Source organism: Culex pipiens, chromosome 2 (assembly GCF_016801865.2).
Source record: "Culex pipiens pallens isolate TS chromosome 2, TS_CPP_V2, whole genome shotgun sequence".
Taxonomy (NCBI): Eukaryota; Metazoa; Arthropoda; class Insecta; order Diptera; family Culicidae; genus Culex; species Culex pipiens.
This window is the reverse complement of record NC_068938.1, coordinates 82,213,383-82,237,222: the sequence shown is the minus strand read 5'-3', so window position 1 is coordinate 82,237,222 and position 23,840 is coordinate 82,213,383. Positions and strand designations below refer to the sequence as shown.

General features: G+C 39.7%; 2 protein-coding genes across 3 annotated transcripts in view; one reads left to right on the top strand and one right to left on the bottom strand.

Moving 5' to 3' along the window:
* The first annotated feature begins 2,544 nt into the window (after positions 1–2,544).
* On the top strand, positions 2,545–4,965 carry LOC120424556 (peroxidase). Its single transcript, XM_039588723.2, has one exon. It carries the CDS (start codon positions 2,740–2,742, stop codon positions 4,753–4,755), a length of 2,016 nt encoding a protein of 671 aa, XP_039444657.1. The 5' UTR covers positions 2,545–2,739; the 3' UTR covers positions 4,756–4,965.
* Positions 4,966–9,979: 5,014 nt separating this feature from the next.
* The window catches only part of LOC120424553 (uncharacterized), a 30,691-nt gene continuing 16,830 nt past the window's right edge, over positions 9,980–23,840 (bottom strand). Inside the window, exons 7-8 of one of the 2 annotated variants that reach the window (XM_039588721.2) lie at positions 20,150–23,823; positions 9,980–11,351 (exon numbers count right to left, since the gene is read on the bottom strand). In XM_039588721.2, coding sequence (XP_039444655.1) covers positions 11,049–11,351; positions 20,150–23,823 — 3,977 coding nt within the window. In that variant the 3' untranslated portion in view covers positions 9,980–11,048. Of the gene's footprint in view, positions 11,355–20,149; positions 23,824–23,840 lie in introns of both variants that reach the window. The other variant, XM_039588720.2, reaches the window with a different exon arrangement.

Sequence of the window (23,840 nt, the reverse complement as noted above, 5' to 3'; positions counted from 1 at the left end):
TTAAAACTTTGTTATTTTTGGCAAAGGCCTAAATATGACTCCAACAATGTCTGATTTTCTTGCGGAATTGAGGAATTTTAAAATTAAAAAAAATCAAAATTCAATAAATTTATAATTTAATAATGTTATAATTATATTTTTTTTTTACTTTAGACTCTTATAATTTTAATATTTTAGAATTTGAATTTTTTTTAATTCCCTTATATTAGAATTCAAGAATTTCATGATTTTTGCATTTAGAAATTTTTGAATTTTAGCATTTTCTTAATTTAGAAATTTAAGAATTTATGGATTAAGGAACTCATAAATTTGAGTATTCAAGGATCTTTAAATAAATAAAAAATAAATTTTGGATTCGGGCTTTCCTTTTTTGCCAGAAATATGTTCTTGATTTGGCCGGAGGTACCACTGTAATGTATACCGTCAGTGGGGGTGACTATGGGTCAAAAAATACACCTCTCGTAATTTCTTAGTAACAAAAACAATTTAAATAACATCTAAAATCTTTCAACGTAGATTTGTTCTTAGATAGTTTACTAACATTTTCCCAAAATATTGTGGATCTTGATGAACACTACCTTAAATGCAAATAGTTTGAAAATTGACCCAATCTCACCCCTTAGAGGGGGTGACATTGGATCAAATGAAACTAAAATGATCCTCAAATACAACGATGTGGTAAAAACAAGTCATCCAACAGTGTTTCTTGTTCAAGGGAATCGTATTGACACGCTACAATGTTTGAAGTGGAGATTTTCAAACATTTGGGTAGTTTTCGAGCAATTCCAACAAAAATATTAGAAAAATGATTTTTCGAGAGGTCATTTTTGGCCAAAAACGTACCTCAACTTTGGACAGCTGCCAAAATAACAGGATTTGTTCTAGGAACGAGATTTTTTTCAGAGAAGTCATCTTAAGATGTCCCCTACACAATCCTTTTAAGGGGTTACATACATGTAAATCGTCAAAAATGTCCGAGGTTGGTATGAGCACACATTTAAACTATTTTTGAAATCTTTTTGCAGGGCATTAAAATATAAATTTTCATCTAATAACAAAATAAATATGAAGATATTTGGATATACCTTTGCCGAGATATAACTATTTTAAGTTAGCAGTTTCAAAAAACGGGTGCCACGATATCTCAACACTGCTTTGACCAAATCGGCTCAAAATTTTGGTGAAGACTCATTAAACCGGTCCTGTGTGCATGACGAAGGCCGATTTTCAAAAACTAAATTCTAAAAAAAAGATAAAATATTTTTAATGTTTTTCATATAAAAAGTCGTCAGTTTTTGATTTTTGTATTTTTTAAAAAAGCAAAATTTCAAAATCGGGCTTCGTCATGCACACGGAATTTGTCTTGAGAGTCTTCACCTCAAATTTCAGCCAATTTGGTCCATCCCATCTCGAGATATCGTAAACGAAACTATTGGCACTACGCCCCCCGGGGCATGGCCTTCCTCTAACGTGGGATTTCTGCTCCAGCGCCTCTGACGAGACAGGAGAAACCGGGACCGACGTTTTACTTCACCATCCGATAGAAGCTCAGTGGATAAGGCGGGAATCGAACCCGCGTCTCATAGCATCATCGGGATCGGCAGCCGAAGCCGCTACCCCTGCGCCACGAGACCCACGTCGAGATATCGTGGCACCCGTAAATCAACTCGGTGTTTCGAGAAAAACGCTCAGAAAGTTTGACAGTTCGCTTTGCGCACGGCAAAATGTTGAGCTTAAATCGTCTCTAACTCAGTTTATGCATGTAATATCTTCATGAAACTTTCAGGAGTGATTTAAAATTATCTTTTTAGTGAATTAAGTGAATTTTCTGTAATATGAAATTTTGTGATTTTCTACATGTATGTAACCCCTTAACAGAATTTAGTTTCATTGAGAAGTACCTGAGAAATGGTAAAATCCGTAAAAAAATACTTTGACCCAATCTCACCCTCCAGACCCAATGTCACCCCCACTGACGGTACGTGAAGATTTATCTAGGAGGCTTATTTTAGAAGTACATGTTTCCTCAATGAGGGAGTCTATGTTTTATAAAAACAAGTACACTCGATTGTAAACTGTTTGTAATGCATTTTTAACATTTTTCCATTTTTAACTAAATGTGAGTTTTAAAATTTTCTCTAAGATTTTGATTTTGGAACGCAGCTGTGCACAGATTGGACAATAATGTTAAACAATAGTAAAACAATATTCCTCTATTCTTTCAAATTGATATTTTTGCAATCATGCCATAGGCATTTTGTGATACCTAATGATTGATTTTTTGAAAATAGTGATTGAAATTTGTTTTGTTTTTGCCCTCAAGACAATTTGAATTCAATTCAGAAATCAAAATAAACACCTTTAAAATTATTCCAAACAACTTAATTAAGAAAGCTAAACAAAAAGCTCAAACCTTCACCCATTCCACGGTTATCACCAGCCGGTCGCGTGAAAAAAAATCACATCTTTTAAAAACAAACAAACTCCTCACACAGTGCCGGCTCTGAGATAGCGGCGCTACTCTCGCGACTTGACTCAGAGCCAGACAAACAGGCCGGTTTCGTTCGATCGATCGTTCAGTTCTCCGAGCGTCGTTCGAACGGCGAGAAGCAAAAAGCAAACCGCGCAGTTCCACAAGTCGATTCAGCGAAGCGCCCCGATTAAGTGCGATCATAAATGTAAATTTCTTTATTTTATTGGTGCAAGAACGAGTGTGGAATCCTGAGATTTTTTTTGAGGATGTTGGTTCGAGTGATGTTGGTGGCGGCCTGCCTTGGGCTGGTGGTTCAGGGTAGACAGACGCCTACCGGAATCGATGGCAGAGTGCTGGCCAAGCTGGACGGGATGGCCACGGAGCAGCACCTGGCGGATGCGGTCCGATTTGGAGAGGATGTCGTCGAGATGGCCAAGCGGATGGAGAGTATGATCGCGGGATCTCGGGTTAAGGTTGTGAAGGGGTCGATAACGCACGCGCAGATCATCGATGGGTCTTCGACGGCGAGTTCGCAGAAGCAGGACTATGTGGCGAGGACGGTGCTGAAGGCGAGTTCGTTCTTTTTGAACAGTTACTGCAAGCCGGGGGGGATCCCGTCGGGGGATTGTGGTGCGTACTTGGAGGGTGAGACGATTCCTACTAGTAAGTTGCTGGACAAGTGCCAGAAGATCGTCGATCGCAAGACGTACAACGATGAGTATCGTCGACTGTTGGCGGCGAGCTATCACGATGGAATTTACGAATTTAGGAAGAGTGTGAAAGGTGGAGAGTTGCCCGATCCGAGGAGTATTTCGAGCAAGTTTCATGGGGCTAAGGAAAAGAAGGACTCTACGCGTACTGTTGCGTTGGTTCAGTGGACGCAGTTTATCGAGCAGGATTTGGCCAAGACTACGGTCCAGACCATGCACGATGGGACGGATATTGAGTGCTGCACTGGTGATCATAGCCCGGTGCTGCCGAGGTATCGCCATCCTGCCTGCGCACCGTTGATGATCGCGGAAAACGATCCTCACTACAAGACTCAGGGCGTGACCTGTTTGAACTACGTACGCAGCGCGCTGTCTCTGGGAAGTTCCTGTCATCTCGGCGCGGCAAATCAGCTGAACCAGGCCACCAACCGGTTAGATCTGTCCCAACTGTACGGTAACCACAAAACGGAAACGATGCCCCTCCGTACTCTACGCGGTGGTAAGCTCAAGTCCCAGGCATTCGACTCGACGGAATTCCTCAGCGAAAGTCTCGATCGCAAGCTTTGCATGACCAACGGAACGTTTGACGCGACCTGTTACCTATCCGGCGATACCCGCGTCAACGTGAACCCGTACGTCACCCTACTCCACACCCTATTTCTTCGATCGCACAATCGCATCGCCAAACACCTGGCCCTCGCAAATCCGGCCTGGACCGACGAACAGCTGTTCGAAGTGGCTCGAAAGGTCAACATAAAGATCTATCAAAGCATCGTTCGCGACTGGTCACGGGCGGTTTTGGGCAGTTCGATCAGCACCGTTGATCACACGGCGGAGCCACGCGTAAGCAACGAATTCGCATCGGTCGGCATTCGTTTCTACAACACGATGATGCCCGGAGAAATCGCCAATCCGGTTGCGTCCGGTCGATACGAGTTGGACGACCTGTTTTACAAACCGAAAGACCTCCGCAAGAAGGAGTACTTCGCCCATCTGATCGCTTCCGTGCTGCAGCAAAACGCCATGGCCGTCGACACCAGCTACGTTGACGATCTCGCCCAGCAGCTGTTCAAAACCAAGAACGTGGGAACCGACGGACTCGCGCTGGACATCCAGCGAGGTCGCGATCACGGCCTCAGTCCCTACACCAAGTATTACAACCTGTGCAACGCTCCTCGATCGATCAACTCCTGGTCCGACCTATCTCCCCTCATGACCCCGGAAGACATCACCGCCCTACAATCCGCATACTCCTCCGTCCACGACATCGACCTGATCATCGGATCACTTGCCGAGAAACCAACCCACCCAGAAGCAACCGTTGGCCCAACGCTGGCCTGCATCATCAAGGACCAGCTCGCCAACTCCCTCACCCCAACCCACAAACAACACCCCGTCGACGACGCCGTGGCCAACTACTCGCCGGCACGGTTCCTCTGCGACACCGCCCAGCTGAAGCAGGTCCAGCGGGACATCTTCCGCCTCCCGTCCGAATCCACCAACAACCCGATCGTACCCTGTTCGCAGCTTCCCGCGCTCGATCTGAGCGGTCTGCGAGACGCCAAAGTGTGAAGATCAATAATTTATGAGCGACGACGACGATCGCGCAGTCAACAACAACAAAACAATTTTCTCGTTTGTTTACGCGCGTTCACCTTCAAAGCATTTTTAGAGAGTAGCGATCATGACTGCAAGACAACGTGGTGTTGTCTAGAACTTAAGCTAGCTTTACGAATTTAATTTAAAGACATTTCAAATAAAGCCCGTATTGTAATCTGTAAACCACCAAACTTGTTTGCTTGTTGTCCATCTTATCGTCGATTGGCGATCGCTTGTTGTGGATTCTCTCTCTTCTGTGTAATTGACGGCATTCGAAGGTTCGAAGTTTCAAGCTGATAAGGGAGAGGAGGTTGCTTGCAAACAAATCACCAAACACGTCGTCGCTCGGAGGAAGCTGATAGTTTGGTGTGGTATGGTTCACTAGTTCTTCCACCACCAGCCACCAGGTCATTTACGTCAATGGCCCGGGAGGGGGTTCCGGTGAAATGCGCGCGCGAGCGCACAGACAACACGGCTAACCAACTGCATCCGGATTCGCCGTCAATCAAGGGGAGCGAGTTGTTGAACAGATTTTGTGGCAAACAAACGTGAAACTAAACTTAAACAACATAAAATGTTGAAAAACATTCGTTTTGACAACAATCGAGATTATCATGAAATTTTTCAAGCAGAAATTATGACAAAACACTGTTGACACGATGTTTTTTTTTTTTCATTTTGCAACATGTTGCATAAACTGCAATTTTAAAGTAATTTTTGCCCTTTATTATTTTTATAAAATTTTAAAGAAACAAAAACTTAAAAATATTATATTTGACCTAAAGTAGGTCAGTAAAAACTGTCAAGATGAGCAATTTTTTGAAACTTCGGACAATGATTGTCTATTGCATTTTTATTTTTTTATTTTGATAGAACTTTTTGGTTACTTTTTCTGTGACCAAAGAAGTCATTTTGCATTAGTTGTTCGTTCATACAAGTCTCCATTCAATTTAGGCAAGCGTCTATACAAAAAGGCTTTAAAATATTTAAAAACCTGTATCATGAGAACACATTTTAAGATCAATTTGGTGTAGGCTGAACTTTCACACAAAAAAAACACAACAATTTTTTGGCAGTGTTGCCTTTTTTTTATATGCTTAAATCTAATTTGCAATCGAGACATAAATTTCAATATCGTGCACCGTTTAAAGCCGTTGCAAATATTTTTTGAATTTTATGTCCCTCGACTTAAAAAAAAATAAAAAAATAAAATTACATGCCATGGTCTCAACATTTGAATGAAAAAAGTTTTTTTTTAAATGCATTTTACACCTGCCCAGTCATTAGTTTTCAAGTATTAGTTTAGTATCCAAGTATTGAAGAGATTTTTTGTTTCATCGAAAAACATTTTTTTTTGCGGTGTACAATATCATAAAAAAATAAAATATTTTTGATCGATCCCAGACCTGCTAAATCTAATTTTAAACGCAGAAAAATGCATTTCTTATTGTTTTCAGTTTGTTAGACTTCGACATCCTTTAGAATTTTGAAGTTTTTCGAAAACAAAATTTTTGCTCCCTTACTTTACGGACCGATTTTGAAGGAGGAGCGACATAAACTTTAAAAAATGTTTGCAACGGACTTAATTTTGTTTTCAATATTTAGAAAAAATGTAAGCTTTTCAATGATTAAAAAATTATGTTTTTTAATGTTGAAATTTGTAATGTTCTTAATTTTTTTAAATTTTGAAGTTTTAGACATTTTTGGATATTTAAATTTGTTTACAAAATATAAATAAAAAAAATTAAAAAATTTACAAAAATTTGTTCAGTTTTAAACATTTGCAGCTGATTTTTTTTATTTTTTCCAGTTTTTGAAATTTTTAGCTCCTTAAATTTAAAAAAAAGTTGAATATTTGAAAACTTTTCATATTCCGTTATCAGGGGTGACATTGGGTCTGGGGGGTGAGATTGGGTCATACAAATTTCAGCATTTTTGTATGACCCAATTTCACCCCCCAGACCCAATGTCACCCCTGATGACGGTTCTTTAAATTTTGAATAGAAAAAAAATGTCTTGTGGTTTTTAAATTTTTTTAAATTTTTGAAACTTTTAAAACTTCTTAAAATGATTCAAAAACGTTTAGTTTATGATAAGGTTTTGTATTTGTTTATTTAAAAAAAATGGTTGTTTTTAGAATTTTTGATGTATTTGAAATTCTTAATTTGTTTTATTCTTATTCTATAAAACGTTTAATTTTTGAAAAGTTTTCACATCTTAATTTTTTTAAGTTTTAAGGGTGCACAGCAACCAAGGAAGTTGTTGTCTTCTTATTCCAAAATTGTCAAACTTACGGACCCAATTCTGCAACAATCTGATTGTAAAAATAGTCAAACTTTGCTGTAAATTATTCTGTAGACAGTACTTTAGGGGATGAATCAAAAATTATATCGAGTGCTCCCGTAGTTTTGAAGATACTAAAATGTCTGTAACAAAAATCTTGGTGCAAAAGCTCTGCGTGATGTGTACCGTTAAGTTTAAAAACTGTTTTTGAAAGTTGTAGACCCTTTTTTAAACGTAAATTTTTTAAAAAAATTACATACTTTAAACTTTGAAATAAAAGCTTTTTTGTTGTTTTAAAAAAAATTTAAACTTTTAAAACTTCTTTTTTTAAACGTTAAATCATTTAGAAGTGTTGTCATTTTTAAATTTTATTTTTTTTATGTTTTTGACATTTTTGAAATTTGTAAATCCTTTGATTGAAAAAACCCTTAAATTTTAAGGATGTTTTAAAATATTTAATAATTTATTTTAATAAAAAATTTAACTTATTTTGAAATTTTTCCCGTTATTGAAATTTTTAGATCCTTTATTTTATAAATGTAATTTTTTTTTAAATTCATATGTTCAACATGTTCAAAAATTTAGAATTTTGTTAAGCTTTTAGATTTTTAAAAATTTTTCGTTTTCGTTTTACGGAGCAAGGTGGGGGACGCGGCCTCAAGTCAGTCCAAGTCCGGTTTCTTGTGGAAAAAAGGGTAGTGGCCGAACTAGTATTGCATACAAAATGAACACCACCGGAAGATATAGGGGATCAGGAGGGGGAAGGTGAAAGAAAATTAGTGTAGGTGTGAGTAGTAAGAACTTGGATGACTTGAGCAGTTACGTTAATCTAACTTTAAAACTGAATAAAGGAAATATGAAATTATGATTCAATCAAAAACTAATTTGAGATTTATACAAAGGGAACCTATAATGTATTTCAAATCTAAAGGAAATCAAATAAATTTACTGGAAAATAAAAGATGAAAATTAACTTGTCAAGGGAACATAAATCTTGAGGCCTTTATTCTGGCCCCCGTTCTGTCGCGTCCGTCAGTAGTCTTGTCGTACATTACAACTAGAAGCAGATCTGCCAATGAAATAGTACACTTTGACCAATTTAACTAAACATTTATGCCCAATTATTCATTTCAGGAAAGCTAACTAACTTGAATCAACAACCTCAACTAAACTGTCCGAAAGTAACTTGAATCTCAAATCCCCGAAATTTTAATTACAAAGCCAAACATTCTTATACCTAGTTTTTAAACCTGTCTTGCCGCCTCAAAACCAATAACCATAAATTAACTGTTCATATTTTACAAGTTGAACACTCGTCGTTAAGACGACTATTTCGTGCCTTCCATTTTATTAGGACACACAAGCTTTGCAAACAGGAGCGTATCCCTATCATACCTTATGTAAACTGTTATTTGAGTGGAAGAGACACACTCCTGTTTACAAATCCCATGTGTCCCTTTGAAATGTTAGGCTCCATTTGATCGTCAAACCTCCAGTAGATCCTCGATTCGCAACAATGGTCGATACAACCATAATCCGAAAACCGTTAGTTCAACAGATTAACGAATTTTGTCCGATATCATTTCATTATTGATTGATCGAGACTCTATGGATTTTTTGACAACTCAAAATTGGTAGTGTACCACTTCAATTGAAATCAGTGATTTTGATAGCATTACTAAACTGGCTTACACATAACTGGAGTCTGGAATTATAAAACAACCTAAAAAAAGTTACAAAAACTACTAACTATTCCTCCCCATTATCAAACAGATTTAAACCTGTTCCTAACAGATTTTACGAACAAGAATATTGAGATTCAAATAAAAAAATTCAATATCTTGCAATTTTACATATTATAAAAGCTGTGATTTCTATCAACACAAGTATATAAATATAAAATAAATGTGTGATATATATCAACATCGGAACCATCTTGGATAAAAGCCCTGAAACGACGGCAACGTGTGGCTCCATCTCCAGGGAGCTTTTAGATTTTTAAAAATTTTTGATATTAAAATTAAAATAAAAACGTTAAATTTTGGATACTAGAAAAATGCTATTTTTTTCGTTTTTTACATTTTTATGACTTTGTTTTTTTTTAAATTTTGATGTTTTTCAAGTTTTGTTTTGAATTTTTGCATTTTTTGAAATTTTTTATCCTTAAATTTAAAAAAAAAAACGTTTAAAGAAGTTTTCAAAACCTTATGTTTTTAAAAAATTTATGTAGTTTTTGGATTTTTTTAAATTTTTAAATCCATAAACCTTAAATTTTTGAAAAGTTTTTGTATTTTTTAAATCTAAGAAAATCGATGTTTCAGCGAATTTACTTGTTTTGAAAATGTTCGATGCTTTTGAATTTTTTTGAACTGCTATTACAAATAACGATCGTAATTTCTCGATTAGCGATCCCTTTGTTCCCCCTTTCGGCTTATTGTTTTTGAGAAGAAAGAATTTGTTTCCCTGATTTATCTTGATTGTCTTGGCCACCAGCAACAGAGAAATTTGTTCAATTTATGCGTGGCGGTGACGGTTACGCCGAAATGAGTCGATCGCCACGCGGTTGATTTCCATGTTTCGTAGTGATTTTTATGTTTTTTGCTGTTTTTAAATATAGTTTTCGATTGATTGGAAGAAACGCTGGCGAATATGTTTTGGAGTTGATGATATTGCACAAATCATTTTAATGAATGCAGTCCTTCCCATAGCATCGCTGATCGGAAGGCACGCCGACGAATAATTTTTGAAGATTCGCTTCAGAGTCGATAGAATCGGAGTCCATGTCAGCAAATTCCATGAAGCCGTTTCAAAAGCTGCCCGACTCCACAGCCCTGTTGTCTCCCTCATAGATAGACAAAAAGAATGACTAACCAAAAAAGGACTGTCATCGTTAAAATTCACCACGCACCATCGCTAAACTTATAACGTTCAACCACTTTATTTCCTACAGTTTTAACTCAATCACTAATAAGGCACACTATCTGTCTTTAGGGGACACAATCCTACACACTGTTAAATCTAGCCATAAGAAGGTTGTGTGAGCTCGCGGTTTTGCTCGCGCTGTATTAGAATAACACGGTTTTGGCAAACACGTTTTATGCTGTGTTGTTTTAAATAGTTTTATATATAATATATTGGTTCTACTTTCTGGTGTTTCATCGTTTTTCACATCACTCCCACACTCCCTCCCTCACACGGAATGTTTCGGACTTTCCGAGCCGCTCCTCCGTCTCTTACGCATCATCATATCAAAGGGTTCGTGAAATATCGTGTCTGGTTTTTTTGTTGTTTATATAAGTAGATGCTTAATGCTTATACAAATATTATAGAGCGGGGAGTTTACTCTCGCAGCTATTTGTTGGAGGCGTCTAATAAAACTCTAATCAATTAAAAAACTTGGTTTATAATGATGTTTGTTGTTTCTCTCATAAGTCGATGCGGGAATTAGGAGGGGATTTCCCATTTGATTTTTTATTTTTCTACCAATATTCAATAAATTTTAAATTTAATAACTATTAGGATCACAATTGATGTATTATTTTTTGCGGTTTATAAACATGCAAATCATATAAATCTTCGACTTTTGAATTTAAAAAAATATTTTCATCTCTTTCTACACGGCGCTACGAAAATAGTTTGATAAATAAGGGATAATTTTTTTTTCTCGCGGTTTCTATCATACAACTACGCAGTAACAAGTCTTTAAAAATACGTTCACACATACACATTGTACAGCACCTTCTGATCAATCGGAATTTTGTATAACAGATTACAAGATAATATCTTTCATTTTCTTACTTTTTGTTTTGTAGCATGTTGTAATGATGATCACACACCTCTTTCTGCGAGGTGTTTCATGTGATAAGTAGTAGATTTGTAATAGGTAGTAATGTGGCACAAACAAATGTCTTTCTCCGAACTTACCCGCAGCACTCGTGCTCCCGGAGGGTGGCCAGCCGCCGTTTGCCCCGTCCCGTCGTTCGTCATTTCTGGCTGGAGTGATTTTGGCGTCGCTTGAGCAGCGTCATGCCCGGATCGGTGAGCGAGTACGTTTCCGCCTCGAACACCGGCGGGTACTCCATGTTGGGATAGTCCGGCGAGGTTCCCCGGTTGGACAGGTTGCTGCTGGTTAGGATGGAGGTGGCGCTTCCGGGGCCGCTTCCGCCGTTGGTTGTGGTCGTGCTGCTGCTGGTGGTGGTCGTCATCATGGTCGACTGCAGCCCACCGACGGTGATCGTGCTGGTCATCGTCGTCGAGTTGGACCGTTCGTCCGCCGGGAGGTTGCTCTGCTGTTGGGGAAAGGGAAGAAGAGGTATAAAGATTTGTCCACATTATCCGAGGTGTAAATCCAATCATAAAGGCCGTCTCCACAGCTGAAGGCAAACATCGAAGCAAATCAAACTTTTCACCTGAAGGCAAGCTCACCGCGTAACCTGTGGTGGTTGCAAATTAGCACCCACTTCATCGGGACTTTGTTAGCCGGTATTCTGCAACTATCACCAGAAATGGAATCTAAGGGGTCTCCCGAGCACAAATTTACACCCGAAAACTTCACTTAAAGAAGAAATGGCCTATTTTATTTTAAACTACCTTAACCTAACTGTTCTCATTCTCATATGGTATCTCTCTAGGTTAAAGTCACGTTAATAAAATAAACAACAACAACATATGGTAGTCCCAGTTTTGATTTTTTAAACATTAAACTATTTTTCCTTAAAATGCTTTCTTATAACCTTTCATTTGCGTTCAAGACAGCTGAAATCGGTTGAAATGGCGCGTAGTTATGATTTTTAAAAAAATGTGGTTTGGCGAAAATCGACGAAATTGGCAATTTTTCGTACCACCCTAACGCGGCGTAGGTCATCCTAATGGCTTATAAAAAAAAACGGGTCTAATTATTTCGGCCAAGAAACCTCCAGAAAAATGTTGAGCCTGTTCGGAAAACTTTGTAAAGTTAAAAAAAAACTACTATGCAAAGCTCCTCCTTATTCTGGCTTGTTCTCAAGTACAGTTGAACCAAAATATGGCATTTGCGGCTGATTGTGTAGCTTATTTCATGCAGATTCTACAGTCATCATACCCATTGTTTGTGTAACTCTTATCAATTTGTTATCACAGCTTTAAATTGATAAATAGTTTTTGGCTGTATTTTAGACCTGAACAGAACAAGTTGGACCTATTGTGGAGTATCAATTTTTCTATTTTGGGCCCACCATCTAACACCGTGTGCTGAAAACAATTGACTCTACCGTTAATTTTATAATGATAATTTCTTAATAAAATTTGCTTTATCTCTGTTTAATCGGGGCTAATTAGGATATGGGTCATTCCATCTGAAGCGGAACAGCATTTGAAAATTACCCTCTCCGATCCTGCTCAAATTTGGCAGGGCCGTTGATACTATCAAAACATGCAAGAATCCCGAATTTCATCCAAATCGGACTACCCCCTCCATTTTTGTACCCTCCCAAAAAATCGACTTTTTGCCGATTTTTGAGCAAAACCCCTATCTTCAAACGGCGATAACTCAGGAACCACAAATCTTAGAGGGTCGGTCTTAGACTCAATTTTGAAGGAAATTGGACGTCGAATCCATTTCCGTGATCGAAATGTTGATTAATTTATTTTTTCTACCTGTATTGCGCAATTGAAAACTTTAAACGGCCGTATCTCAAAACACTCCAACTTATTTTTTTGATTTGACCTCACCATCGTGTTCCCCGGCCAATTTTACATAAGAATCACTTATCGACAGAAATGAATATGTTTCGTTCCAGAGTATTCGAATTTTAAAGTTTAGTGTTTTCGAGGTTATCTACATCAGCTTCATTCGCCGCATCTGCTAGAAGCACACAAGCGGGCTGATCAATAACTGCTACCTGGTCATTTATTGAAATAATATTTCATCATAAATAATCTTTATCAAATTGGGCAAAAAGTAACTGTATAACACTGTAGGAAACTGAAGTTTAATCGCTAATGTTTATTTGCTCAAAAAAAAAAATAATAAGTGAATTTGAGATCGAAGCAATCTGTGCCCGTGATCGGACGCGTTTTTGATTGCTGTCATTTTTTTTACCTTTTTAATTGTCTTCAAAAGTGAAAAGTTTCGCAAAATCCGGAGATCTCGTTCCTATTTCCGCTTCAAGACATTTGTAGTTAAAGTGGTGGAAGTGACAAACAAAAATTTTTGTGAATTTTTTGAAATACGTCTTCCACGACTCGGAAGAGTTGCTCCACCGGAAGGAGATGTCAGCAGCAACAAGAAAGACAGGAGCTTATTAACCTCACGAAGTGGCCATCAGCTTAAGCGTTCCTGTGGTTCCAAGTCTTTCAAGAATTGTCGAAGCAGATGTGGGTGACGTTCATCATCCAGCCACTTTAATGTTGTGGGTCGCTTGCAGTCATTCGTGCGGTACCAGGACTGCTGCTGGAGGTTCTGCTGATCAAGGCAGGAATTCAAGATTTGTGAAGTTTCAAGTGTCATGTTGCGAGACGATCGGAATTGAGCTGATTCCAAAATTCTTCGTATTTGGTGAGAGCTTTCCATTTTTATTATCAATTGACACTTTCATCCACTCTAACATCCATACACTTCAGTAAAGACAAACCACGCCAATATTACTAAATACGCGGTAGGGTGTTCCTTTGGTCGTTCGCTGTGAGTTGTGGATTGCCTGCTTCTCTAATGAAGGTTCGACTAGGGGGGCATGCTTATTAATTTCTCGTCGCTCCATACCCTCAGTGACGTGATGGGAGCAAGGGCGTCTATACAAAGTGTCCCTACACCCGCTACCAATTTCCGGTGCTTGGGGAGGGGAAAGGGCTTTCTTTTTATTCTTTGCGCCGGTATTTGTAGCACTAAAATTCGTGCAAAAAAAATTATGCACGTGGGTGTACAGATTACGGAGTAAAAGATGATCGAATTGTTCACCTAGCGCTCACATGTGTTTCGGGACCAAGTTGCCTGCGGGTATGGGGATCATACATACATACATACATACAAAAAAAAAAAATAAGTGAATTTCTGTGCTAACCCACAGGACAGAGCAATAACGACACACAGTAAAGGGCAGAATTGGATTCTGACGAAGCGAGCAGGAAAATGCAATTAATCTTGTTAGTAACACTGAACAATAAGTGCACGATACATTATTGAGTAAAAAATATGAATTAAAATGAATAAAATTTGTTGTACTCTAGTGAAGGACGATCACAAGGAGTAGGAAAAGGATTTCTGGAAATTATAAAACTGAAAAATGTAAGAAAATCACAAAGTTTGATCTGCTGCAAAGCGGCTAATTCCCCTAATTTAGTTGCGATGATTTCGACACCGTCCGAACAACAGTTTTTTTTTCTTCTTTCATTCTTGGATTCTTGGAACACAATACGGCTGCTGTCCTCACGTATAAGGATTTTTTTTTAATTAAATGTACCTTGACCAAAATCATCTTTTAATCAAATGAAGCTGGCTCACAATATAAAAATTGATTTAATATGATCAATCTTTTAAACCATAAATCAGATTTGCCAAATTATGGTAAAGTGTCAATAATAAACTTTAATAATAATAATAATAATAATAATAATAATAAAGCAGGTTTTGGGGTTTTTGCTGAATGGCACTATTTTGCTACCGCTTATGATAAAGGCCCTAGTCATGGCCTCGGAGGTACTCTAAAACGGTTAGCAACATGTAAAAAACGGTGCATTCAAAATAACCCAATAAATATTCCTTTCACAAAAATAGATTGATCAAGGTAGGGGAACAGCATCTAATTCCAGCGTTCCTCTAATGTTGCCATATCAGCGCTTTGGCATTCAATTACAGCTGATTAAAAGCGTTTTCAACTGAAATCGAGAGATAAATAGCTCAATAAGAAGTGAACAAGCAAGTTTCTATCAAAAGTTTTGCAAAATTTGTTGTTTGAATAGTGAAAATGAGCAAATTGGACGAAACTAGGAGCGAGGACTTAATCTGCCAAACATACGAGAATTTCCCCTATTAGCCATTTGAATAAATATTTGCGTAAAATTATAAAAATATAAATTAAATTAATCATCTCCCAGAACACCAGGTAGCAGTTATTGATCAGCCCGCCTGTGATGCGGCGAATGAAGCTGATGTAGGTAATCTCGAAAACACTAAACTTTAAAATTCGATATCTCTGGAACGAAACATATTCATTTCTGTCGATAAGTGATTCTTATGTAAAATTGGCCGGGGAACACGATGGCGAGGTCAAATCAAAAAAATAAGTTGGGGTGTTTTGAGATACGGCCGTTTAAAGTTTTCAATTGCGCAATACAGGTAGAAAAAATAAATTAATCAACATTTTGATCACGGAAATGGATTCTACGTCCAATTTCCTTCAAAATTGAGTCTAAGACCGACCTTCTAAGATTTGTGGTTCCTGAGCTATCGCCGTTTGAAACTAGGAGGTTTGGTCAAAAATCGCCAAAAAGTCGAATTTTTGGGGAGGTAAAAAAATGGAGGAGGTGGTCCGATTTGGATGAAATTCGGGATTCTTGCATGTTTTGATAGTATCAACAGCTCTGCCAAATTTGAGCAGGATCGGAGAGGGTAATTTTCAAATTTGCATTTTTTCGTGCACAGTTGAGATGGAATGACCCATATCTAAAGATTTAATTTTAGTACCAATATGTCGTTTCACCCACCGTCTATCGATTTTCGCGAATGATCAAAAAAAGGTTAGAAATTGATGAAATCACCGTAATTCTGCCGGTTGGGTCCAAAATAGGTACAATAGGTACACTGGCGCTCTAATCGAGTCCGTCCCATATTTAAAAACAGCAAGCCGAGAAAAACGCATGTCAAATTTGTCCCGCCATTAAGGCTACGTGTTAGAGTTTCACGAAAAAGTGGATTTTCTAGAACAAATTATAAAATTTTATTGGGATTTCTGATAGTCTACATGATTTTGAACCAAACTGCATCATTACCTCAAAATTGACGAAATTACATGTGGGACGGACAGCTTCGAGCGGCAGTACAATAGGTCCAAAATAAGGACATTTCTCGAGTTTTTTTTGGAAAAAGGTTCTATAAACAAAATTTTAAATTTTGGCTTTTTGGGTGTTTCTGAAACCGTTGAGTCAGGAGCATTCATAATCACCTAAAATGCAAAAAATGAAAATTTTGTGCATGTTTTTGGTGCACAGACCAACATCTCTACACACACAGACATTTGCTCAGAATTTGATTCTGAGTCGATATGTAGTGTCTAGGAGGTTTTTTTTTCGGGTCTAGGAGGTCAAATAAGGAAGTTCATTTTCGAGTGATTTTCCTCAGTAATATGAGGAAGGCAAAAACTGTATTATGAAAAAATGATGAATTTTCGGGTCTCCTACGAAAGGCCGAATCCCGAAAGGCCTAAATTCAAAAGGCCGAATCAATCGAAAGGCAGAATTTTCATAAGGCCGAATTCCAAAAGGCCGAATGCTCAAAAGGCTGAATCTCATAAGGCAAACCGCTATTTGCTATTATAATTTTCATAAACCATAGTTATACAACAAAAATTGGTTTCGAAATAAAGAAGGCATAACTTTCTAGCATTGCTGCTAACTAAATTTTTAAAGTTTTAGTTTATTTGCCGCAAAAAAATAATTGTAATTATTTGAATTCATTTAAGTACTTGGTGACGAATGATGAAATTTCGATTATCGTCACCATAATTCAATAAACAACAAGATTGAAACACTTTTGAAATGCTTTAATTCATTCTACTCTACTCACTATGCATGGTAACAAAATGATCGGTAAAGATAAACAAAATGTACTCAATATGTACTTATTTCGCTTAAAAATTTCAAAAAAGGTCATAGTTTGTTAGTTTACTGCATCTTTGAACATCATCATAATCAATGAAAATCGTGAAAATATGAACAAAATTCTGAATTCCATAATCATTCTGCCTTTCGATACATTCGGCCTTTTGAGACGTTTTGCCTTCTGAATTTTGGCCTTCCGAGATTCTGCCTTTTGAGTTTCAGCCTTTTGTGGCAATCCCGAATTTTCAGGGTAACCACTCAAATTCCATTTTCAAATTCCCCACTTTTCCAGACTTTTCCAGAAAGCTCAGGCATTTCTTATCTAAAGAATGATTTCAAACAAAAAAAACTCTCTATAAGAAAAGTCAATATCAACCACCGAAAAAAAATCTAAACTAATTTAAAAAAAATCCAACAATTGGCAATTTTTGTAAACACAGAAACTGAACAACAAATACTTCAAAATTGGAAATTCATTATTATGATTCAGAGTAGAAATACAAACAATAAGTCTTTAACGAAAGTTCAACAATACTTATAACTTTCATGTTATTTTTTAAATTGGCAAACGTATAGTTTTTGATACTTCGTTTCAACTGGAAATGGCAAAAAGTTAAAGATAACTGAATTTAAAATTTCATTCCTATTTTTCCCACTTATTTTAAGCAAAATGTTTGAAGAGACAAATTTTTTAAACAATTTTGCAATAACTCAAAATTTCTTGGATTAATTTATTTGCAATTTCAATATTTTCTTCATGTTTTCAAAACGTAAAAAAGTTTTTAAATTTTGGATTTTATTCGATATTTAAGTTTTTCGAAAACAGAAAATCAAGCTTTGTCTATAGAAGTTAATTTACCCATACTCACAAAAAAGTTCAAGGGCAACCTTTGGAAAAAAATATTCGAAATTACTTAATGAATCTAGTTAAACAATTAAAATATTTATAAAAAAAACCATTGCCAAACTCAAGTTGGAATCTTTTTTCAAATATTCAATAGATGTGACAAAATGAAATAGAATCATAACTATAAGCCGGGCATTCGGCTCTATTTTTAATTTATCATTTTTCATTAACTTTACCTCTTGTTGATAAACAAAAATTAATAGAGATCATATGATACATAACAAATATTATGAAAATTTGTGTCAACTGCATCCAATATTTATTAAGATTTTAATTTTTTAAACAGCTTTTCCATACTCAAATATATTGAAATAGTGAAAAGTACCTTAAATTTAAAGTAAGTTACTAAAGCAGAATTGAGTGAATTTAACTCGAAAATTGTACAAAGTATTACAAAATTATTCAAGAGTTAAAATTAATTTTCATACAAGTATGGGAGCGTTCTTATATTTATTACGCAGAAAAAAAAGATTTTTGGACCCCCTCCCTTGTAAAAAAAAATCCATTCACATTTTTTAAATTTTGTATGGAGCGCAACATGGCCTTCGATCACTCCTCCCCCCCCCCCCCCAACTGCGATACGTAATAAAAGAACGCTCCCTATGTTTGGAATTCCCGACTTTTCCCGACTTATTGACCAAAAATCATAAATTTCCGACTTATTCCCGATTTTTTGCGGAATTTGGCGAATTCCGACTTTTTCCCGACTTTCCCGATTTCCCGAATTAAGTGGCCCCCCTGAATTTTGAATTTTTAATAGATAATTTTTTTTTAGTTTCACAATTTCACAATTTTCAAAATATTTGATTTTTGATTTTTTTGAGTTTTTGTTCATGTTTGATGTCAGATTTGATTTGGACCCCAGCCGCACTATGGGCCATCTCCATACAAACAGGCGGCCAAATTCTTTTTTTGCTTTTTAAATGTTTTTTCATACAAATTTGGGTAATTGTATGGTATTGAAATGATATACGTCGATTTTTATGAGTTTTCATGTTTTTCAATAGTTGATTGTTTATAATAAATAGTCTTTTCATATGGTGTTGAAAAACAAGTGCAACAGAATTGCGTATATATTGTATTGCAAGTTTATATTATTAAATTATGAATAAGCTAATACATCCCCACTTTAAGGACACAACCCCTCCCTCCTCTTTCTTTCACCCCCCCCCCTCCCCTCCTCCCCTCCAACAAAATTATGTTAAGCGTAATAAATTCATTTTAAGTCAAATATTTATTATTTACTGCTGTGTGATTCTTTTTGTGAGTCCATGACATATAACTTGAGACCACCCCCCCCCCCCCACCCTTACGGGCATAAATTTCGAAAATTTTAATTGTTAAATCCAATAACAGAAAAAATGATTTTATTCAAAATATAAATTATGAAGTAAAACGATAAAACACAAACCATATTCTTACTAATCCTTATGTTCTTGTTCATGAAAATTCATTTGATTATAGAGTTTCTGACAGCTTCAGGATATGTTAAAGGTACTTTTTATGATGTTTTGTACTAACCAACATAGAACTTAAATGTGGATCAGTTTCATGGATTGATCGCAGAAATTCATCATGCTAAGTCAATATTTTGCTGAATACTTTTTTCGGTATCAAACTGAGATTCTCCAGTTTCGCTTGAGAAATTTCGGTACGAATACCTTATTTTGACTAAGGTACTCAATTTTAAATGTAGGCAACAGAAAATTCCAATAAAGTCATTTCGAACTTCTTGAAATCAGGTATTGATTTTTGATAAAACGTAAATGTTCAAAATGGCATATCTCCGAAAACGCAAAAAATCGCAGGCTGGAAATTTCAGCAATGTTAGATTATGATCCAATCTTTCAAGTGATCTTAGTTTCATGTTTAGCATCGGTTAGCAAAAAAAGTACTCGATTAACAAACACAAAACAATAAGTTTTGTCAAAAAAAAAATGCTCCAGTTATTCGATGAAAACTTCAGTTTTTGGTTTGGAAACAACATTTTATCTATTAATAGTTTCAAATCTTATCTCATTACCTTTCCAACGATGTATAATTGTCCTAATAAAATATTTAAAATGGCTGAGCTATGTTAAAATTAAACAATCTGCCTTGTTTACGAAAAACGCTAGATTTTTAATCCATTTTTTGACTTTCAGCTTGCGTATCTCCGTAATAAACAAACTTAGAGCTTTGAAAATTTGGATTTTTCTTAGTTAGAATGTTTACTTTCGAGAAAAAAATACCAAAAAATATTTGGAGAAGGTCACATTTTTGAAACTTGGCCGCCCAATGTACCATAGTGAGCCGTGGAGACGGCCTAAATGTTGGACTATGAACTTGAAACTGCAAAAAAATGCTGAAAAATATTCATAAAAGTAGATCAACAAATGAGCCTACCTTGGTATACGTAATCGGCGAAAACACCTCGTGATCAATCACGGCCGGCTGCTGATTCTTGCCGAAGAACGCCCGGTGCAGCCCCGGCGACCCCAGCAGCTTCTTCTCCTTGGCCGTCTTCCCACTCGAGGACCCCCCACTAAACGACAGCTTCGTAAAGTACGACGCACTCCGCTCGGGCGCCGAATTTTTCCTCGCGTTCGGCACCTTCGCCGCGTTCTCCTTAAAGTCGGACGAGCACGTGTTGGACTTTTTTATGCCGCCCGGGACGAACCCCGTCGCCGTTGAGCTGCTGCTTGCGATCATGCTGCTCGTGGTGGTTGTTGTGAAGAAGGTGGGCTCGTTGGTGAAGAGTTGGGGCGTTTGGGGGTGACTTTTGCTGATGGCCGCGTTCAACGCGGGCGTTGTTTTGTCTAGCTGTTTTGTTTTGAGCGATTCCTTGTCGTTGTTGCTGCTGTGCTTGAACTGAAAGAGCTTTTCGCTGCTGGCCTTGATGTTGTCCAACTTGGCGATGACGGCTTTGTTTTTGGACTTTTTGAAGCTGTCCCGGAGGGATCGGTCGGATGAGGAGGATTCCTCGTTGCGGCGATCGGCGCTGATCCAGGTGCGGGTCTTCTTTTTGATTGAGCCACCTTCGGTGCGGGGTTTTGGTTCGGTGGTGCTGCTTGCGCTGGAGGTGTTTCCGAGTACGGCGCCGAACGCGTCGTCGCCGGAGATCAGTTCGTAGCCAAAGTCGCGTAGCTTTTGACCTTCCTTGCTGCGCGTGTACACAATGTCCTGGTCGTCCAGTTTGAAGCTTTGGGCGTAGTCGGGGGTGACCGGGAGTCGTCGCTTTTGGATTTTGTTGACGGACTCGGGAACGTTGACGGCGTGATTTTCCGGCTTGGTTTCGGAGGTTTTGGCAAGGTTCTTTTTTAAGCTTCCGCGATCGTCCAGGCGTTCGACTCCGAGGCAGACCCGCTTGTTGTACATGTCTTGCGCTTCTTCCGCTTGCTTCTGCAGCATGAGGTCTTTTAGGGTGATCATCGAGTGGAGGTTGCCGTGGGAGGATGGGTTGCTGTCCCAGGTGGTTTGGAGCATCCCTTTGACCGTCTGGAAGTCGAACTCGACCAGGTTCGGGTTGGACGCGTGGATGAAGTTGTGGGGTGAAATCCGTTTGTTTTTCTTGGCACAATTAAGGAGTTCATCGCTGAGCACGGGAGTGGACGGTTCCGACGGGAGTGGCTCGACGATAATCGGGGTTGGTTTGTCCTCTTGGGGAGTCAGTGGGGGAGGGGGTTGATGATGGATCATTACCGGGGGACCGGTCGATGCTAGGGAAAGATTGCTCGCGGTCATGCTTTCCGAGGCACTGTCCAGTGGTGCGTGTGTCACGTTGGCCGTGCCAATCTGGAGCCCGCCGTTGGAACCGCCCGGGACCTTTCGGTAGCTGCGAAACTGCGACGTCGGGACGGGCATTTCGCTCGAGTTGGATTTTTCTACGTGTTTGTGAGAGCTAAAAAATCCGAAAAATTTGCTCTCACCACTTGCGCTGCTGCCCGCCGACGGTCCGTCCGAGCTAAAAGGATTGCTTTTGGTGAATTTCTTGAGCGAGCCAAAGTTCAGGTGGTATTTGTCGGACTGCTTGGACGACGTTGGCGTGCCATCACCGGAGTGAAACGCCCGCTCGGAACTTCGTCCTAACGAGGAGGACAGCTGCGGCGATGGCGTACAGAGCAGATTCAGCTTGGTTTGGCTGTCCATCAAGCTGAACTCGTCCTCGGAACTGTCAGTCTCCGAAAACAGCTCCTTCACACTGTGGTCCACCGAGCAACTCCCAGGGGCGTTGTTGTTGCCCTTCATCGTTGCCTGCTTGATGAAATCCATCCACTGGCCGAGCGCTTCCTGCGTTTCCGCCGCAAAGTAGAACGTCTTGTTCGGATGGTACACCTTGAACGCGTACGGCTTCGAGTGGACCTCTTTGGCCAGTGAAATCGTGAAACCCGACAGGAAGATCATGCTGTTTGCCTTGTGCGAGTCCTTCGACTTGAACCCGTACAGCGTCGTTTCGATCAGTACAAAGTAATACTTGGCCCAGTACGCCAACCCGCTCCGGTCCTTCGTCCTCCGGTACAGATGACCCTGAATGTCACTGACGCACAGCGTCTTGAGCGAAACGTTGCGCCGCTTCGAAAGCAGCGAGTTCTTCTTCTTCAGCGTGAGACTCTTCGTTTTGTTCGGGGTGAACAGTTCCGACGGAGTGTTTTCGAGCGATCCTTCGAGAAAGTGTTTGGTGGCTGCTGGTGCCGGGGGAATCCGCCGCGGTGGGGACATCATGCGTTCGGCTGGGCGCGGAGGAGGTTGTAGCACGAACGGTTGCTGCTGTTCCGCAGGAGGGGTGGGTTGTGGAGGGTCTTGACGAGTCGGCTTCAAGTCTACCAGGTTGGCGAGTTTGGATTTGTTGTCGTCGCCGTGTTCTGAACCCGACGTGGATGCTTGCTGGGGACTGACGAAACCTAGATCGGCGGGGGACGGCGGTGGTGGCTTCTCCGGAACTAGATTGATGTTTGATTCGAGAGTCTTCTTCGGGCGTGGTGGTGGAACCGGGGGAGCCTTCATCAGGTGCTCCTTGCGGGGTTCGATCGCGGGTGGGATATCGTCGTCGTACGCCGGAGTGCTGTAACTTTTGTCCAACCGGCCACGCTTGACCATTTCCCGGTTGATCAGCACCGTGTTGATGGCCTCGGCGATATCCGTCTCGCGCGAAATTTGCCTCTGCATTGGAATGGGTTTCGTTACCGGACGACCGCTCGAACTAGTCCCGCTACTCGCTGCATTTTCTCTTGGAGGAACCGGCACCGGTTTCGACGGACCTTCCGTGCCATTTTTACACGCAATCGATTCAAACTGCTTGACGCGATCGTTCACCGACTGCCCCACCGGCGGATCCTCGTCCACGTACGGAATCGGCTCGAACGTCTCCAGCACGGTATTGTCCACGTTGCACGTGTACTTCGTGTCCACATGGCACTCCTCAAACTTCATGTTCGACTCGAACCGCACCACCTTAGAAATACCCGGTTTGTACTCTTCACCATCCTCACCACCCTCAACCTTCTCCCCCGTCCCACCCTTCTCCGACGGAACCATATCCGGCAAACTCCCCTTCAACCCTCCAAAGCTGTTAAATTTCCCCTGCCCGCCAACTCCACCCACCCCACCGGCCCCATTCACCATCCCCAGGCAGGTCGTCGGCCGCGGCAGCGACATCTCCAGCCCGAACCCGAACGAAACCGACTTGTCGCGCAGGCTCTGCGGATCCGCCGACAGCAGCTTGCTCTGGCGCTCGTGCCAAAACGAAACGCTCACCAGATCCTTGAAGCTGGACAGGGTGTGGCGCCGCTGGAGGACGGCCCGCGGCTTCGGCAGGTACAGCCGGATGTCCTTGTCGGATTTTTTCACGTCCGTCGGCGTCAGGATGTCGCTGTTTTCCGACTCCGAGTCGGACGAGACGGGCTTCTCGGGGACGCGCGCCAGCGGCAGGCTGAAATCTTGCAGAGCTAGTGGACTGGGCAGACTTTCGCCCCAGCGGTACGGCAGCGAGCGCTTCTTGCTTGGGAGGCGGTAGGGTTTGATGTAGATTTGGCCGTAGATTTTTGTGTGTTTGGGGCGCTTCTTGAGTGTGAGGAGGACGTCTGGAGGGAGGCATAAG

What these genes read in the sequence shown, in the direction of transcription:
- LOC120424556 (XM_039588723.2), top strand. Translation starts at nt 2,740, where the DNA reads ATGTTGGTTCGAGTGATGTTGGTGGCGGCCTGCCTTGGGCTGGTGGTT.